Below are 20,741 nucleotides of genomic sequence, written 5' to 3' on the forward strand. Positions count from 1 at the left end.
GCTTGAACTTATGTACTACAAACATTTTATTAGCATACAATTATATAAACACAATATTGTTACTGCTACAATATATCCATTCAATATAAACTAAAAATTCCGTTCTTGTACCCGTGGGTATTTCGAGATTTTATTAGAGACAAATCGAAAAAGTCTCAGAATTCGAGACTCCTTTTATGGAACACTTATAGTTCCTTTATTCAGATAATATGAGAGTCTTATTCGACTATAATATCACTCTAGAATCAATTTATGTATATCTAGAAATAGTAAAATATATGCCGTTAGGTATATAGATAACCACCAATACTCAGGTCAATCTGATAAAGTTAATTTTCACCTAGACCCGGGGACAGAGTTCAGTGGACAGCAGCTGTAATAGTCCAAGTGTCCAAAGCCATAGAGGTAGTCTATAGCTTGTTAACTATCATATACAAAATCCAATCGGCACTTAACGCGCTCAAATATTTTAAAGAGCTTTTTATTGTAATTGATCTTTACGAGTATTTATTGCTTTCCTCTACTTGAAAAAATAATACCTACCTAATAGAGAATAGAGAGTACATTAATGAATTAATCAGAATAATGTCTACATTGTCTTTTTGCTTCTATAACTTCAATTAGGAGAAGAGAATATGAGCTTTTGTGAACAGTTCACTAACCGACATATTCTGCGCAGCTAGATCATTAATAACTATGTCAGTGCGGCTTTGTATCGGCGGCTCTTATTTAAAAACTAAGCTGAATCATCGAACAATCTTCGCAAAAAGTTTGGGTGTCTGCTTTTTTAGGATTACACAATACTACCGACCTGTCCCGGCTGTTCCCTCGGGTAAAACTATAGTAAATTACTTCTAGACGGACGTAATTAACTACTAGACGGATTTTTGCACTTCAACCGTGCAAAAATCCGTTTAGTAGCGTTTTCGCAGTTCGTCGCATGCAGACATACAGACGCGACAAGGGGACTTCTTTTTATAATATGTACCTAAGGCTAAGGACACCTACAAGATTTTATAAATAATTTATTCAATCCATGATTCAAAAGTTTACCAATGTCTAACTTCAGTAAGTCCATATTAACATTGTAGAAAGTTTTTCTGTCTATCAATTTTACGACTGAACTAATTTTGATATCAAACAGGCTACCGCGGGTGGAGTTGCGGGCAACAGGTAGTTATAAAGAAATGTAGATTCCTTAACGATCTATATACCCCCTGAGATAGGTATATATAATTAAAAATGTAAAAAAAGAGTTCATTTACGTTTAACCTCCACTGCGAATTTAGTTTGTACTTATTTTACTTGATTTACCTGACATAGTGTGCAGGTGGTTCTTCCGTTTTGCAAACTAAGTTCAAACTTGTTGCCTAAGTCCTAAGAAACCCATGTAGGACATAAAACATCCACAGCGCTTCATCATCTCTGGCTATCCCCTTTACTTAGGCTCTGCGCTTGTGCACTGTATCTTAATAAATTTTTGTTAGTGAAAAAATTTAACTCTCCGAGTCAGGAGATAATAAAGACAATTAAATAACAATATAATCGCAGTCCGATTGGGACGCGCGAGAATTGAGTTTCTGCTGATAGCAAAATTTGAAAAGCCTTTTTTATTTTTAAACTTCGAAGTGTTTAAGAAAATGAGGCATGCTGATAAAGCCTTATTCACAAACTGTTGTGTAGGGTGTACCTATTGTGGCGTCGTCGTTAGGACGCAGTACAGTAATCGTGTCAAGTACCAAGTATCAGTTGACTGCACACCTGCTCCGTACTCATGGCCGTGGTTATCCAGTGCGATGTTACCTTTAAATAATATTTGTCATTAGAAGAACGTCGTCCAGTATTGTCGCTGCTTGGTTCTAAGGTTGGTGACTATCTATTTTAATTGTGTTTCTTTCGGTAAAAAATATTGTTAACCGATTTCCAGTAAAGGAGAGTTTATTTATTATATTTTCATTATGATGTCTTCCAAGAGCTTACTAAGAGTTTATATACTAAGGTATTTGTGTAAAAAAATTATAAATTAAAAAATTGCAGTGCAGAATAATATTAGAAAAACCTGTTTGCACTCGTATGTACGAACTCTTTAATTACGAGCTCGCAAGAATAAAATAACTACAGTCAGGCCAGTCAGCGTAAATCTTCTTATTCATAGGTAGACCACAACACGAGGAATACGAGGTTGTAGTCATTACGTAATGAATCACCACGACTTTCTTAGCACGATTAATGGAGTGGTTTGCCGTTGCCTTCTCCATTTCACACACAAGTTGATAATCAACCAGAGTGCAAGTTTCCTCACGATATTTTCCATCATCGGAAGCGAGACTAAATTAAACATACATCACCACCGCTTCAGGGTAAATATTTGTTATTGAATATATTTTCTAGACTAGATTATTCGTTACAACATATTTATATAAGTATGTTGTATATATTACCTAGCGGCCCGTTGCTAGAAAAAAATTATACACATAAACTTTCCTCAGGAATTTTCTATTGTTGAAAACCGCATGAAAATCCATGCAGTCATTTTAATTTCCTACTGTAACGATAATAATTTACACAGGTGAAACTACAAAATATATTAATTTTCGCCAATTACAGTTACAACTTCGAAAGTGCTTCTGAAACTAAAGAAAGATTAATGATGACTTGTAATCAAGTCCAACTGGGTTTGCAATGGAGAGCGTGAAGAAGTGGCTGTCGGAGAGAGCCAACAAGAAAAACGGTATCTACGTGCACTACAGCCCGCCCAAACGTATGAAACTTGGTATTATCGATTCTTGTCAAATTCATAAGACGCGAGTAGCAGCAAGAAATATACATCTGATGTCATGGTCTAGAAGGATAGTGACTCGCGTCCAACTGGTCCCGTACGCCACTAGCCACTAAATATTTTAGTAATTTACTAATTCTTGTGTTTGAGGCCATTCTTTGGTAATTTCGGGAATCATCAATCCAACTTGTGAAATAATACGTCTGTATAAGATAGAGCTTTCAAGAGGATGGCTAGGATCCCGAAAATCCTGAGCATAGCCTGTACAGAAAAAAGTAGCACATGAGCGCAATAAATACTCGCTATCTTCCAAATTTTTGCTATACAAATGCAATTTAACTTCACTTTACAACCATATTGCCCTCCCTGTTCTTTGGTCTAGACAGCAAAATTGCGATGGTAATAAAAAAACTTGGCAGGACTAAACATAAACACAAGAAAGAGAGAACGTCCAAACAACGGGATCGCGTGCCTTCCTTCAGCAGGCGTTTTACAAAATTAGGAACGATTTGTAATGTTGACGATGCTCGTATATGTCGACAACTCACTATTTCATATTTTGTTTCTTATTATAGTTATCTAGTAGTTGGTTGTTACTAATTCTTTAAATTGTCTGACTACTAAGGATGCCGAAGACTGTGCAAAGTGGAGATCAAAATCAAAATCAAAATCAAATCATTTATTCAGAAATTAGGCCTTCACAGGCACTTTTTCACGTCATATTCTAAATTAAATGATGTTTACCAAAGCTATAAACTACTAGCATTTCGGAACGACCACTGCTGAGAAGAAATGCCGAAAGAAACTCATTCAAACAGTGTTGGTCCCTATTATGCCAGAAGGGCTTACCATTTTTTAAATATAAATTTATGTATAATTTTTTATCAGTAATATAACATGTAAGTACACAATAAAGTACATGGTCAAAAGGTATACTGAAACATATTATGATTGTGATCAAGTGCTGATGAAAGGAAAATTTATCTTTCTTTTACCCTAAAATTATAGTACTTTGTAGCTTTGATAATCAAGGCAAATTTCTGAAAAAACGCTTCAAAAATAAGAATCTCATTGAACATTTAAACTAAGTATTTTACAACGAAAATGTTTTCCATTTTCCATCTAAAGTTAGTTTGGTTCAGAGTAAAATGCACCTTGCAACAAGCATCAAGAATCAAATCTATGTAATAGTACCTAATGTACAAATTGTTCTATAATTGCAGGGACATATTTTGAAATTGTTGCTTATATTTTTAATTTAATGAATAGCTAACTGGGTACATTTATATTATGATTTAATAATTCAATAGGCAGACAAAACCAATCAATATGTCCTTCCCTACACTACTAAACGAATACCCCGTTTCTCATCGATACCGACAGCTTGTTCTATATTGATTACTGCAATGACCTTAATATAGCAATTGTGAATTATACAAAATAATGGTAAAGGTTGAGTACAAGGAAATAATGAGTGTAACAAGAAAAAGTAACCGATAATCGTGAGTGGACTACGAGCGACCTTAGCGTGCACAAAACGTTTTGCATAAACGGGGCATAAGTCGCGGTACAAATGCGATACTACTTATGTAACTTAACACTAACTTAAATAGTTTTTAACCATTTTAGTCAAGATTTTTTGTTCGTTTCTTTGACTCAGGAGATCACCTAATCGTATTAGTAAATCAATAGGTAATTTTGATATGAATTCTTGTTTCCAAATGAATCGAATGTTTTCAATGACATACAGTTTAATTTAACTAAAGTAAATTTGGAGATTGGAGCGCCTGAAATTTGTTTCTCTGCTTTCTCTGCTTAATTTCCCATAAGTTATTTCGTAAATGTATATGTATTATTAGTTCACGTTGATATTTAGCGTCCAATAAAGCAGTTAGTTCACCATACGTCACCCGGCGACCTAGATGAACGCCGAAAGCGGCAAAGCAGCGCGATTAAATGTTTTTATTTACTTGCGCCTGCACCGTAATCAAACAACACAAATGGCGGCGCGTCACATCGTGCAGCGTGCCGTCTCTCATTCAGGACGCCGGGTTACCTGTGACAAAGTATCGTGCGCAATGAACACAAATATTGATGAGGTTCGACGACCAGGCTGTTCACCCGCTCCGGCAATTATCCACATGTATTGTAGCTAAAGACCTAATTTCCATGTCGAAGCCTAGCCTGAATATTTAATCCGTCAGCCGCTTAGGCTCCAACACGTAGTTCGATACCATTTTTATTAACGCTATCAACCATCCGCAACAATAAATATAATGACTGTAATGTTTTTCATTATCTAAAAGCTATGTATAATCTTTGAATGTTTTGTATATGTAATTCATGTTTTTATCTTATTGCTATGAAAAAGATTGACACGAAATTATATACAGTATTCAATTATATCGAACAAGCCCGCTCCAGCTTCGGTTGCAACAATTATTAATTTATACAACTAAATTTTTCTCAGGAATCACACCATCTAATGATGAAACTGTACAAAAATCTGGCCAGTAGTTTTTGTTAGATAGACACTACTCTTTTTTAAAATTATGTAAGGACAAGAAAATACGATATTCCGCTTATATTTTGGTTTCATGGAAATTACGTTTTTAATAAATGCTTAATAACATATTATTTACCTCGCCAGATCAGATAAGAATTACATTTTTGTGTATGTAATTTTGATGAAATTTACAATTATGCCTTCAAATGGACACCCTCTAATTTAAATTATAAGGCTTGCTATGCCATGTGTTTTCAATTATTTTGTATCTTTTCTGCCCTGGTTTTAATCGAATATAAAGATATTCGAATTTTGTCTAATTTATTTTATTAATTGACAGTACCTACCATATTTTTTTATTTAAGAATTTTATTGCACAAAATTACAAAAAAAATATATACAAAAGGTGGAGTTAACGCCATATGGCATTCTATACCAATCAACCAGTAGACCAAACAGAGTTAGCAAGGTGGTGCCATAAAGTGCAACTAAACAAAGGGAAAAAATATATAAGAAAATTTATACGAGAGTTAATATACGAGAAAACAAAATTCAAAATTATAATTTGAGACATTTCTGTAGAACACGTAATAAATATGTAGTAAAATGTGGAGTATAAATAATACGTAAAACAATGATGAATAAACATATCAAGTTCTTGTTTATGCAAATTTTAAGGTCATTTTAGTGGTGTTTTGTGTGCATTGGAAATGCTCCAAGTGGTTAAGTAATTACGTGCAACTGTATGTAAAATATTAGATGACATTTTGTGGAAAATGCATAAATTACCCCGTGGTAAATTGTAATAAAAAAGTTACACGTTATTTTTACTTCAAACATGCTATGTGATATTTATACTAAGGCGAATATGTAGAGAGATATGTGCCTACAATTATATGATACAAATAAATACCCCGAAAAAAGTTTAATTAGAGGATACGTATTGTAAATTTGTTAGCTCATTGTCTGCCATATTTTAGTTTTACTGTTTTATTAATTTTAAAAGACAGCGAAAATGTCTTTATAAACTTACACTACTTAGGGAACAAATTTCCGGCTATGCCGCTCCCGCTTGGCCCTGGCAGAAGAGACAAACCAAAGAAATGCTGGCTTGATGTCTTCAAGGATGATATGTGTGCCAATGGTCTGAATCAGGGATGCCGAATTTTATTTTGCACGAATTATTTTTCCACTTGAATTGAACATTTGTCGATAGCCTTATAGCTATAGAGATATAAAGAGGAAGGCTTGAAAAACTTATCTATCACAAAATATCCACGACATCGTAGTTCCGAAATCTAAACCCAAGATACCCTAAATGTAAACAAAATCGGGCGTTGGTCGAAATTCACCTGTGAAGTTTATCTGGGTGGACCACGAGCACTATATATTTATCACAAAGATTGTAACCGAGTTTCCGTCCATTCTGCAATAAAATACACTCGTATCTGCTAAGATTGCAAATAATTCACTTAGCAGGGTCGCAATGCCTAAGTTCAGTTGAGGCACCCACGCCTGTGAGCTTGAAATAGGCTAGAAATGAACTATAAATCTGCCAACTCGTAATGGCTGGCTACTTTCTGCAATCTTTTAAAGCTTGCTATACTTACAAAACTTTGTATGTTCATTTAATCAGGAAATGCAAGTTCTCTACACTTTTTCATAAAAATACATACTTAATACCCTTAAAATAAAATTTTAAAAAAAATAAACCTACATGTAAATGTAGAGAACTAAGGGTAGTACCATACATAAAAGAAATATATTAGTATTACTCCGTTATTACAAGTAACAGCCATAGAAAGGATTTCATAAAACTCTTTAGAAAAGGTATTAGTGAATAGACAGCCTAATGCATTATCAAAGATCTTTGTGATAAGAAATTAGCATTTAAGTTTAATCTTTTCAACAGGTTGTTCTAATTCATATTTATTGTATTCCATTCATATATTCGTATATCCTACATATATTGCCTTTTGCTTCTTTCCACTAAGATCTAATAATTTGATTCACATGTAGGTTTAATTCTAATTATCGTACTTAATTGCTGAGCTACTGAATATCACATTACGCTAAATGGATTCACCAAGCAGTAGCCTTGAAGCAGTTATATCCCGAAGATAACAGGCGAATACATAAGGTGTCACTGCTCGAAAAAATATAAATACTTATAAGAAAAATACAATAAAAATGAACGGGACACTCTGTATGTAAGTTTATCAGCAGATCGAGGTGCGATCAGAGACCGTGATAACTGGACGCAAACGGCAGTTACCTTCCTTATGCTCAGTCCTCTATTTACCGCACAACTGTTTTTAGCGACAGTGCCTTTCTTTTCAAAAATACAATATTTCAATATATAAAACGTGTATTATATCAATGTTTTTATATCTGTGATCAAATCATAGAAATGAAATGCAGTGTGCAAATTATACCACAAAGGGTTTTTACAACGATCAAAAGTTGAACATGAAAGACAAACACCACTTGTTTTAAAATACGACTGCGAGAAATATGTATATTTTGCCAAAATATTTCAATCAATCTAATCAAAATATTTATTTACATAATATTTATTTTAATAAGAATGAAGATTTACTGACGTTTGAGTTTGTTTTCAGTACTTGGCGTAGTAACTGCCGCTCAGCTGCGGCAGTGGGCTAGAGGAGGGGCCGCCAACAGGTAACTCGAATATTATTAACTAATTTCGCAAAATCTTTTGAAAAAAATCCTTCATAGTAACTATTTTCGAACTTATATACCTAAGCAGATATTTAAAAAAAATAAAAAGAATTTTAAAAAACCATTCAATTTATTTTGTATAATATATTTTACGAATTACTTGACCTTCATGTCAGACTGGAGCGAGCAGTGCTAGCGGGGCAGGGGCACCGACTGCTGTCAGAAGCAGAGTCCCTGCCCCTGTCACACCACCTGCCCACCCTGGTGGCCAAGTGCGACGCCCTCCACGCTGCGGTTGAGAGGGGCTCGCTCGCGGAACTACAGGTATTACTGGTACGAGGAGCTTCCCTCTAGGCATGGTTGTCTTACGTGTTATCCTCATTGGGACAAAGCGGCGCGATGCGATAATATGAAATATATTGATATTATTACAGTGTCCTATATAGTCTATACCGGACACAGCCATATACACCACACGCCAAATGTTGACGTTAGCGTAGCGCTGCGTTGCGTTGTCTCAATGAGGACGCGGGGTTAGCCTCAGTCTGCGAAGGCTCTACCCCGGTCACGCGAGCTGCTTACCCTAGTGGCCTAGTGTGACATCCTACATATTACCATCCAGAGAGACATGACGTAGAGTTTTGGTTTCTGCCCATTTTCCTGAATATGCTAAAGACATTATGTCTTTTGCGTGAAATGTAAAATTCTTACACGCTGGTCTAAAACTCAAAGAAAAATATAGAATGTACTAACAGCTTCTCGGCCCGCAATATAACAAAAATCAGGTAGAATTTATCACTATTTAATAATTTAAATTCTGTCAATAATTATACACTAACCTAAACTGACATTCTGGTTTAGTGATTCTTAGCTTTTTCTACCTCATAAGGGATTCCTAATATAGCTATATATATTTATATAAAAATGTTGTCAATTTAATAAAGGTATACAAAACTTTATTCGTTTTTATTCCAAACTAGACTTGTCTCTTAGGTCGTAGCACTATCTCGTAGGATAAGCTACGATTTGCTACGCGACTTCTACGACAATGCTACGCACGTGCTACGCGACCTATACGATCTAAAATTTATTACCCTAAATAGTGGAGAAATATATTTTGATCCAAATATTATTATTCCATTACTGGGCTAATTTATCTTAGCTAATATTGTACTTGTTAAGTCTACCGCCCTCTAATTTGTAATGTAAATATGTATTTTGAAACGATATGATCCATTTAAATATTTGTATAAATAAGAGAGTGGAAAGCCCAGTTTACATTTTATTTAGTGCTAAATTCAAGTGTTAAGAACACAATCTGGACATGCACTTATTAGTACAAGTCCTAGTACTCACTTAACACCTGCACTTGTCACTGGCACCTACACTAACCAAAATGCCGATCTGGCTTCTAAGACGGCTTATTTCTAGGAGCTCCTGGACTCTGAATACAACCGTCGAAAGTACCTGATGTGCCGCGATGAAGCCGGAGTCGGGCTGCTACACAAGGCGATATTCTACGACTACCTGGACATCGCCGAGTGGCTCGTCAGCCAGAATCCCATGCTCGTGCATCAGAAGGATTCTGTGAGTAGCAAGTATGGTATATTATATTATGTTACAAGTGAATGCAATTGTTGGACATTACATACGAGACGAAATTTTATATGCGATAGTAAAGCCGAATTTGTATGTTAGGATCAATTAACGCGCACGCCATGTATTAAGTAGTTATTGAGCTCGAAGAATTTAAATGTACACAGGTTCCGACTTAAGTCGAAACCTATGAATTTTCATGTTTATATGTGTGGGTTATGCTTAGAAATGAACGAGATTCAATACTTCAATGTTGAAAGAGATAAAAGATTCGATTTTTAAAACTTTCCTCCACAAGCTTACTTTCCTTCCTGTGCTTTTGATATAAACATACCTATAAAAAGTAAATGTTTAAAAATGACGTGTCCTCCTTATCAACATCACCATCATCATCTTCAGGCAGGCCGTACTCCTTTGCACTACGCAGCGGTGTGTAGGGACGAAGCACATGCGGCGTCGCTGCTGGAGGGTGCGGGGGCGGCGCGGGGCGCGCGGGACGCGGCCGGCAGGACGCCGGCCCATTACCGCGGCCCCGCGCGCACTCTGCTGGCGCTGCCCATCTCGCCCGACATGGCCAGGGAAACTAAGAACCCACCAGGTCAGACATTTTTTTCATAACTATTAATTATATTTTTGTTGTTTGTAACTATTAATTATATTTATTTGAGAAGCATACAAATGCCTCAAACATAAAGAAAGATAATAATAACACATATTGTAGTTTCCACCATTGATAAATTCAATAGTTGTGAGCAGGTAAACATTTAAAAATTATTATAAATTAATTAATGAAATTATAAACTAAATCATCCACATAAAATTTCTAAAGTGATGAATAAAATTTGTACTAGCGTACATGTATGGCAGGAAACATTTAAAAAAACTTGACTTTTGAAACTCGATTTTTACATGAAATTTCAGATTTCAACTACAATATACAACTATATACATAAAGTGGCAGCATTTTAGTAAAAACGTTGATTAAATAGACATATCTGTGAAAAACCATGTTTTTATAATCTAAATGTTCCACTTGTGGGCAAATGCCTTACCTTTTTGTTTCTAGAAATATTTTACTATTATATTACTTTATAAATAAATACTATGGATCTAGGGTTCGATCCCCGATCATGTCAAGATGGAAAATTAACTTTTTGAGTTTGAATCTTATATGCTTATCCATATGTATATGTACTCCCTTATTTTGTGTCGGTAGTTAAATTGAAGCTGTTTTTTTTGTAAAAACAATTGACTAAAATGTCGGTGGGTAATAAAAGTGCTAATGAGACTTGAGGTCAAAACATAAACTAGGCTAAAATAACCTTATTTTATAGTCATAAAACCTTATTTCTAACTTGTAATCTTAGTTAACCTTAAGCCATATTTCACTGCTAAGAAATTCTTGTTCATGAAATTTTTCGTAAATTGTGATGTTTAATTATTTTGGTGTAATACTAGCTACTCCCCGTGGATCTGTTCGGACGAGTCCCGTAGGACTTTCGGGACAAAAGTTGTCTATGTCTTGTATTATCCATTACTATACCTAATTTCATCAAAATCCTTTAACCTATCAACTCCCGCCCGGCCCGATCTGACGCGATCCCAAATTCAATTTACTTGTTTTTATTATCTCCAGAATAGAAGGGTTAGATTTAGCGAGATTATATATTAATTTATTACATCCTCAATCACTTGAAAATCTAATAACATGAGTAGATACAAAAAAAATTGTTGAAATTGCCGGAAAAGTTAATAAATTTCCCTGCAAGCAGGTACTTTCAAATGGTTCACTTGTAAATTTATTGTAACCATCATTTTATCTCGGACGAAGGCAAACTAACTAGTTTGCCCATTCGACCTCATACAATTGTAAGTTGTAGTGGAAAACTAATTTGATATTTTAACAGCAGATGATAAATTATATCACATCAAGAATAATATGTTTTCTTCATTCAGATGCCTCGAGCCGTACATTACATTAGCTTTACCGGGTCGTTAATCAAGTAAAAGCATAATAAATTAAAGTTTATACGCTATGTAAAAAATGGTTACATAAAAAACACATACTTTATGGATTATTATTTATTTTATTTCACCTGTGACAATTCTAGAACCAATTTTATAAGTAAGTAATAAGTGTTTTATGTTAGATCATTACATGATTTTGGTATGTAATAGGTTACCAACATTATAGATAAAATACCGGATCAATATCTTTTTGTTTTAAATTTACAAGATATAATCTTCTCAAAAGTATATTTATCTAGTGTATATATTTATGTAATTCTAATATAACATTGATTAATAAATAAACACTTTTGTCGTTACAATCATCGATCTTTCAACAAAATAATTAGTCTGATTAGAATCTGGTGTGACGTGCATTCGTCAAAGCGGCACTCTTGGCTCGCATATTTTATTAGCGTGCAGATAAAGGCTTGGCTTCCGAAGGCGCGGCGTTGCGTGGTCATGAATATTTATTTTTTATGGAACCTCCATAATGTAAAGTTGACGCCCACCTTATTACGTTTTAACCCTTAAAATAAGTCACTCTAATCTCAAATGTTATCGCATTATTCATGCGATATCTAAAACATTCTTGGTGAACTTATTTGTATTGAGTCCGTGTATATGAAAGTATACAATGCCGATACAATCAACAAAGGTAGAGGAATTCTACAAAGATTTTTATCGACTAGAGCTGTGTTTAGAAAAGTTTCGATTATGTTAATCTCGGAACGTTGCACACGCAAACTTGTTGCTTCTGAAAGTTCTTATTACAAATTACCTCACTGTCTTATTACAAATTATTGTAAATGAATTAAGTGATGTATGAGATATATCGAGTTTAATAGGTACCTACTAAATCAAAAACAAAATACTCAAACCTTTACCTATTATATTGTACGGTACATAAATACTCGTAAATGTATTCAAATTAGAATTGCAGAGTTCACCTCGAAAAGTTATGTTTGACGTAATGTTATATTGGGCCTGCAGTGCACGCCGAATTTCAATTTGGCGCAACACATAGTTTTCAACTGCTAAAGTTTGTTTAAAAATATGACATTGATCTATTTTTCTTCCATAATTGTACAATTTTAAAAATTACATTTCGTACAGTGTTGCAGATAAGTTATAAGTCTGCAGACTTATAACCAGGTTTTCAAAATGTATATTGTCAATAATTATCAACATACATACAAATAAAAAACTACTCCTCAAACGTGCCGCATCGAGGCAACATGCCCAGAATGCTGGCATTCATGATTCTAACATAAGATAGTGTACAAACCATGTCCATACTAATATTAAAAATTATGTATGTCTATTGCTTTTTTTGCATGCATTGTATAGTTACCTGGATACCATGTTTACCTGGGCCGATTTTGTTAAAATTTGGAATAGATGTAGTTTATAAACCGTGGTCAAACTAATATGCTACCGCGATCGGAGCTACGAATAACAACTAGTCTCCTATAAATATAAAATCGATTCTCAATTCGATTAAAAATAACAAATAACTTGGAAGTGTAATCGATATCCCACATAAAGACAAGTGGGGCCGGCTGACAGGTGTATGGCGATCGATTCGTCATTAAACATTGAAAGCTGTCTGTCTGTTCAGGCTACCTGAATAATGTAGGCTGCCCTTGACACCGGCGCGAGGAGACAGTACTTACATTATTGTCCTGTCAAGCCACGCCACGTCAGCTGACTGAATCAGGCGGTATAGAAAAACTTATGAATATAGTTACCTGTCATACATCATTAATTCATTTGTTGTAAAAATTATATTGCATGCAATTATTTTTACTTGCGTGCATAAAATAAGAAATAGTTACGTGTTGAATGCGATATGTCACTTTAGAACTACCTACTTATGAATATGGAACACGTGTAAAGTTTCACAATAAAAAAAATATTTTTATGTTAAAACTGCGATCCCTTATACATAAACCCTAATTGACATTCAGGATTAAAAAATACCTACTAATAATTATGAGAAACTATATAAAAAACACTTTTTACAACAGTCACTATCTATACGAAAAATGCTACCTCACGATACGTAAGTATACAAACTCAGACATATAAGTGAATTTGATCAAACTATATCATTATAACTTATAGATCTACGTTTCCAATTCAATATAACCCAATACCTAGATTTTAATATTAGAGACGATTCTGGAAATGGGGACATGCGTTCAATTACACAGGTGACACATTCAACCCCATTTGATTGTTAGAAATCAATGTGATTCGTTGGGTGGCACGCACCAGCCCATCAAACCATTAGGTCTAGCTCACACGTGCCTTCCGATGTCTATCACACTAATAATACCTAAAGCTATGGTATCGACCGATAATTAGAACACAGTATTCATGAAGTACTTTGTATTTTACATTGGCGTTTACTGTAAAATATTAATTATCTATGTATCGACAAAATCAGTTTGAGCCGCCCACATCCAGATAGACAGCATCATCTGTATTCTTTATTTAGACATTCATTTGATTTTTTAAATTAGGTTTTCTTCAGCAGTAGTAAGAGTGCTTACGACCAGTGTTTTGTTATTGTGTAATTATTATTAAAATATTTTAATTTACTCTGAGAGGATTCATAACATTCGGGGTTATGTAAAAAGTACCATAAAAATATATTTTTCTAGTTATTTTCATTCATACTTCAATATGAGTAAAAAGACACAGGTACAAGTATAGGTATCCGTATTAGGATACCTATACTACACACACAATATTTAAGAATATTCACGAATTCAAAAAAATCTTCAAAATAAGACATGTGTAACGGAGCTAACGCTTCCCCTTGTTTCAATAAGTATCAAAACTTTCTGTTTGGTTGATGGCAAGCCAAACAGATATTTCCACCGATTCAAGATAACAGTAGCACTATTACGAAGCCGTTAAATGGGGTGAAAAAATCGCAGTAACCCTCAACTCAACTACTTTAATAATTCATATGAAAACCTTTCTTTTCCTTTTGTAAATGACCACCTTGAACTTTTTTATTGATTGCATTTCTGCGTATACTGACGTTATTTTTAGTAGGAAATTGTGAAATGAAGAGTTGAGAGATTTCATAGTTCATGCCACATACCTAAATTGGATTTTTCTTAAAAATGTATAATTCACAAATAGAGTTACCCTGCACTTCTCACCTCATGCTGCGATAATAGCGGCGATATTGCAATGAATTTCGAAAGGTTCCCGTTCATATTTAATATATAAAAAAAAAAACATTGAAATTTGTTGCTAATAATATTTTTTATTATTTTCTTTCTTTCGAGTAAAATGTTTCCACAAAATAGTCATCGTCGAAATCGGCAACTTGTTCAAAGGTTTGGTGATAAAACGCCACAACATCCGAATATGGTGTCACGACTGCGACATGGCGCGTCTTCAGCGCGTGGTGTGGGAGGGGCACGGCGCGCGGCTGCTCAGCGAGGTGTCTAGCCAGCCTGTGGTCAAGAAGTTCCTGGAAGCCGTGCCTTATATCATGGTCAGTAAGTTATGAAATGCTCTAGTAATTTGTAGCTTTGGTAAATCCCTACATATTATAAAACAAAGTCCTCTGCCGCGTCTGTCTGTGCGATAAACTCAAAACCGCACTACTGCACGGATTTTCTTGCACTTTTCACCAATAGATAGTGTGATTCGTAAAAGTATAGGTGTATAATTTATTTAGTTTTTACCCGAGCGAAGTCGGAACGGGCCGCTAGTATTATTTAATTTAGAATTAGGATGCGAAAAGATACCTGTGAAGCTTCTGGGGATTTTGTAAATATTTAGAAATAACGACCTACTAAAAATAAATGTACTTTTATAAACTACTAGATGTTGCCGGGGTCTTCGCTCCCGTGGAAATGTTAAAGAGATAAAATATAGCCTATAACAATCTTGGATAATGTACCTTTCTAATGGTGAAATAATTTTTGAAATCTGTTCCGTAGTTTCGGAGATTACCCGCCTCAAACATATACCTAAACTCACAAACTCTTACCTCTTTATAATAATAATATGAATAATAGAAATAGAAGACATGGAAAATATTATCTTAATGATTTGGTATCACGTATTTCAGAATACAGTCCGAGAAATCCACAGCTCCGTGATACAGAATGACCTTGAAGGCCTCATGAAGCACGCGGGAGACCCGGTGCCTCCGCAAGCGCTGTCCAGCAGGGACGCCCATAATATGACAGTCATGCATAAGGTAAGTGTTACTCTTACTAATTTTAATAAAACATAACACTCGTTTTATATAAATTTCCTTGTGATCTGTTCAATCATCACCTTCAGCCATTAGTTAGTTAGTAGTAGGTAAACTTGTAGTAGGAGAAAATTATAGTTATATTGAGACGGGCAAATTAAATTCAGAATAAAAAGTAAACATTTTTTTCTAGGCTGCTGGTCTCGGCCACGGGGGTATACTCCGGTACATCGCCGACAGATACCCACAAGGCATCAACGACATCGATAACGACGGTCGCACTCCGCTCCACTACGCAGCCACTGTCAGAGACGAGCAGCACACGTACAACATGCTCGTCAGCATGGGAGCTGATGAGGCCGCCACAGATAACGTGAGTCTTCAACACTAACCTCCTCTTAGACCTATCGAAAATCACATATTTTTGCTGACCACAACTGGATAAGTTAGTTAATAAAGTTAAGAAAAGTTGTATCTATTCAAAATCTTTCATTTAATTTCGAGTTTGTGATAAGATCTGATTTTCTCACAATATTCAATTTTATTGTTCCTAATCACAATGTGGAAAAATTATCTTAATAAAACAAATATTATCACGCTTATCTACCTCAACCTCATCACTTCTCTCTGCTGATATCGGTCACACTTATTTTTATAATACTTTTTTTCAATCACAAATAAGAAATACTTTCTAACTTTCTCTACTATATTTACTTTCTAGAAAAATAAGACTCCAGGGTATTATATAAATAGACCCCAGGAAATAGATAAATCTAACCTAAAAGCGATACCCGATGCACCTAGAACTCCTTCAAGTGCTTATCCATCATCGTGGGACTGGAAACTGCTAGATACGGAGGTTATACAAGAATTGAATAAGAAATCCAGGAGGAAGAATTTAAAAGCATCAAATGAAAATATATCATCCAAGAATAATACACAAACCGTATCAGATAGCACTGATACTCATACTACTAAAGCTATGAAAGCTAGTAGCACTCGAGAATTCATAAAAGATTTACCGGACTTAGATAAACAAGTAGATCATACAAAGGTGAGATATGCATGAGATGCGTTCACGGAATGTCTTTACAATTTATTTGCTTTGCTTCTTGGTTAACATTTGCATGTATATTCATTTTATGCATTTTAGGATGAGGAAGTACAGGAAAATACTGATGGAAATACTGATGAAACTGAAAAAGAAGAAAATCAACATGATGAAGAGGATCCTGTTGATGACCACGAAGAAGATCAACATGATGAAGAGGATCCTGTTGATGACCACGAAGAAGATCAACATGATGAAGAGGATCCTGTTGATGACCACGAAGAAAATCAACATGATGAAAAGAATCCTGTTGATGACCACGAAGCCCATGAATATAAACAACATTCCGAAGATGACAAAGACGAAGAAAAACATTTTTCCGATAGTGAAAAAGTGGAGGAAAAACGTGATTCTAATTATGAAGATAAGCATGTTTCTGAAGATGGCCACAATGAACAGAATGATAATGTTGAACATGATGTATCTGAAAATAACGTAGAGAAGTCTATTGTTTCAGATGAAAATGCAAATGAAAGTGAAAATGAGTTGGTTAACAATGAAAATGAAAACGATCATGCAGATCAAGATTTTGATGAAAACGATGACAACAAAACAGAACACAAAAATATGTATGAAGAAGATATTTCACGTACTGAAGAACATAGTAATGATGACAAAAATGATGAGAAAGAAAATAGTCACACTAATCAAAACGATGAAAATGAGGAAACAGCAGATGGGAAAGATCACGAGGAAGAAAATGCAACAGAAGAAGATTCTGATGTCACAGGAAATGAAGGTAAATTAAATAATGATGACGGCGAAGATGATGACGATGTACAAGTTCAAGGAGATACACACCCAGAAAACAATATTACATATAATAAAATGGCAAATAAAACAGTTGACACAGAAAGTACCAAGAGAGGTAACACAGATATCTCTTCTGGCACTTTACACGCAACAATCAAAACATAACTTAATACTTTTCATCAGTTAAACAAGGGTCCCTGACAAGTTCAATATTTTTTAATTATTTGCTAATTAAGGAAACGACACCAACGGCCGAAATATGCAAGAAAGTCTAATATCAGGCATTATTAGTGGTGAAGCTGAGCAGGACTCGCAAGATGCAAGTATAGCACAAAGAGAAGATTCTGTTCATGGCGACGTTCTTGTTGTTGTAAGTATAATTCAGTAAATGTTACGACAAGCATGTTACAACGACTGATATTCGAAGGTAATATGTAAATTCAATAGTTGGTTGTGCTGTTCTTAGAATAAGTAGAAGTAACTAGCACTTTGTGCGCACAGAGACACTTCTTAAAACCACTGTGTCATGATGATTTGCGAGCTTCTTAGTTATATGTTTTTACTGAAGTTAGCCCGCGATGCCTTTCACTGTTAAAATCAAGGATTTTTGCACAACTAACCATTTCATTCATTAATTCCACAGGATCATGAAATAGATCCTGAAATCACAGAATTAATAAACAGTGCGAATATGGAAATGTTAGCCACTTTGGTATTAAATGGTGAGGGCTCAAGACTGGTAGGCAGAAGATCAAGAAACTCAGAGTTACAAGCATTCTTGGACAATGTTCCTACGTATATGGTAAATATAACAGTTTAATATTAATTACACATACATGAACACATATATTTTAACATTCTTAATATGTCATTATCTAGATAGTATTTACTTCATCCATCGATCTTCCATCCATGTAAATCGAAAAGTCTTTAAATATTTATATTTATTCAATCAGGTATTTACCACAGGTAATTCATTAATTGAATGCTCATCATTCTCAGCAAAAAATCAACAGAGTTCACTTGGCGGCTAGAGAAGGAAATATTAGAGATCTACAAGCAGCTTTAGACAGAAGAAAGTTTGCAATAGCACGAGACCCCATATCGCCAAATGGTGCTACTCCTCTACACGTGGCCACTGTATTCGGGAAAACAAATATAATGAAATATTTAGGAGGAAGGTGAGTACAATGTACATAATACATTTTAAAAGATTATTATGTAATCATTCCATTACAATCACACCTCTTGGGGTATTACAATTATATTCTTTTATTTTTGTTATACAGATTCCCGGAAACACTATCTGCAGTGGATTTTGAAGGAAGAACTTCCTTGCATTATGCCGCCGTTCTCCCAGATAATGGACATTATTACAATTTATTGCAGCAACTTGGTGCCAATTCAAAAGATCTAGATGACGTATGAATCATTAAATTTTCAATTAAAAATAATATGTCTGATCATCTGATTAATGAAAACATAGTAATTCACATATATTACATTTACAGAATGGACGAACGGCAGAGGATTATTTGAAAAATCCTGACTTGCTCCCGTTTAGTCAATTAATGACTGATTACGGCATAACAGAAGAATTTGCCCAAGAAATGTTGTCAGATAAAAGTAAGTAATGTATGAATTTAGTCATAAAATAACTTTTATGATAATATTATTGTGACATATGTAATCATTGAGTGTGTATAGTTCCTGAGGACCGTGTATCGTCCCGCCGCGCTTTGGATACTCCAGAAGCCCTGGACACCCTCGAGCGTTGTTACCGGCTTTTAGCGTCTGCAAGGCCGGTTCGAACTCCACTTTCAGCATCGTCCAATAGAGCCACGCCACCGCTAGTTCTAGGAAGATTCCTTAAACGGTCGATTTTTGAAATAATTAAACACAGAACAACGAAACTTGACCATGATCTTTTTGACGTAATCTGGCCAGCTGTGAAAAAATTACCAGACAATAGAAATATTATTCAAACTGTCGAAGAAGACTTTCCTGGAGGCATAACTGCGCCAGATTATTATGTTTATGAAGTTTTCCATGAATTTTTACTTCCCTTAATAAAAGATTTACACAACATCAACGTCAACTCGGATTTACAAATACATCCTCAATCTGACTTTGCCAAAATACAATCGACGACTTCAGCATCAGAACCACTTGTAGAATTAAATATAGATACAAATGATGAGTTTGTACTTTCCGGTACTATTGAGTGTTCCAGAAACTTGAACGGCTTTGAATTACCATTGAACTTAAAGGTAGGAAAATTGGAAACCATTGAAAGAATTATAACAACTATATTATTGCAAGATGATTTTGCTAAGTTTAGTGAACAATCTAATCCAGAATCTGATCAAAAAGGTGGAACTTATTATACTTTAAATGAGGTTTTAGAAAAACCTTCTGAAATATGCGCTGCCTTAGCTTCTAGTGGATTATTAATAGCATTATGCGACAGGGAAGAAATTGATGACTGTACTCGCTTGCATGGTCGACACTGGCCGTACGGGCGCGGTGTTTTTGTAACTGATGATAAAACTATTGCAATTTGGATTAATGTGCATGACCACTTACGTGTACTCGTATCAACACCTACGGATTCCCCAGGAGAGATAGGTCTTCCGTTTAGTAAAATGTCTTTCATTATGTCGCATCTGCATCAAAGACTTGATTTTGTCTGGGATCCAAAACTTGGGCACTTGAGCAGCAGGCCAACATTTTTGGGTGCAGGAATAAGATTCAGCCTCATTATCAACTTTCCTGGCCTGTCCAAAGATTCGGATAATATGAAGCATTTATGTGCAATGAGAGGACTGCAGTATCGAGAAACTTTAAGTGCAGATATAGTTAGAATAAGTAACTACCAATGTCTGAGCACTACAGAGACAAATTGTTTCAATGATTTCTCGACTGCTTCTTCAAACTTACTGCATTTAGAGAAAGATTTATCATTGCAAAATTCAGCGCACATTGCAACAATGCTAACAAATATTTTTAGACGAAAACGGAGCAGCTTAGCTGATTTGGAAAGTCCGGAAAAACATCCTAAATTCTAAAATGAACA

The 20,741-nt window shown here is 34.9% G+C and overlaps 1 protein-coding gene across 4 annotated transcripts; it reads left to right on the plus strand.

Moving 5' to 3' along the window:
- The first annotated feature begins 1,739 nt into the window (after window positions 1-1,739).
- On the plus strand, window positions 1,740-20,733 carry LOC128674871 (uncharacterized). 4 transcript variants are annotated; one of them, XM_053753844.2, is made up of 17 exons: window positions 1,740-1,864; window positions 2,608-2,761; window positions 7,907-7,967; window positions 8,144-8,300; window positions 9,399-9,554; window positions 9,963-10,161; window positions 14,930-15,090; window positions 15,673-15,804; window positions 15,995-16,174; window positions 16,523-16,855; window positions 16,955-17,651; window positions 17,902-18,035; window positions 18,309-18,467; window positions 18,668-18,846; window positions 18,955-19,087; window positions 19,177-19,291; window positions 19,373-20,733. In XM_053753844.2, the coding sequence occupies exons 2-17, from the start codon at window positions 2,683-2,685 to the stop codon at window positions 20,731-20,733; spliced, it is 4,236 nt and encodes a 1,411-aa protein (XP_053609819.1). In that variant the 5' UTR covers window positions 1,740-1,864; window positions 2,608-2,682. The 4 variants fall into 4 exon arrangements, with proteins under 4 accessions (XP_053609819.1, XP_053609820.1, XP_053609821.1 ...); XM_053753845.2 differs by having other exon boundaries at window positions 8,144-8,291; XM_053753846.2 differs by lacking the exons at window positions 16,955-17,651; window positions 17,902-18,035.
- Window positions 20,734-20,741: the final 8 nt, after the last annotated feature.

The sequence above is a fragment of the Plodia interpunctella genome, chromosome 13, assembly GCF_027563975.2.
Source record: "Plodia interpunctella isolate USDA-ARS_2022_Savannah chromosome 13, ilPloInte3.2, whole genome shotgun sequence".
Taxonomy (NCBI): domain Eukaryota; kingdom Metazoa; phylum Arthropoda; class Insecta; order Lepidoptera; family Pyralidae; genus Plodia; species Plodia interpunctella.

Bases quoted from the DNA above. Each gene is read 5' to 3' on its own strand.
- LOC128674871 (XM_053753844.2), top strand. From the start codon at position 2,683: ATGGAGAGCGTGAAGAAGTGGCTGTCGGAGAGAGCCAACAAGAAAAAC. The intron at 8,301-9,398 runs GTACGAGGAGCT...GCTTATTTCTAG, and splicing joins CGGAACTACAGGTATTACTG to GAGCTCCTGGACTCTGAATA. The intron at 18,036-18,308 runs GTAAGTATAATT...TTAATTCCACAG, and splicing joins ATGGCGACGTTCTTGTTGTT to GATCATGAAATAGATCCTGA.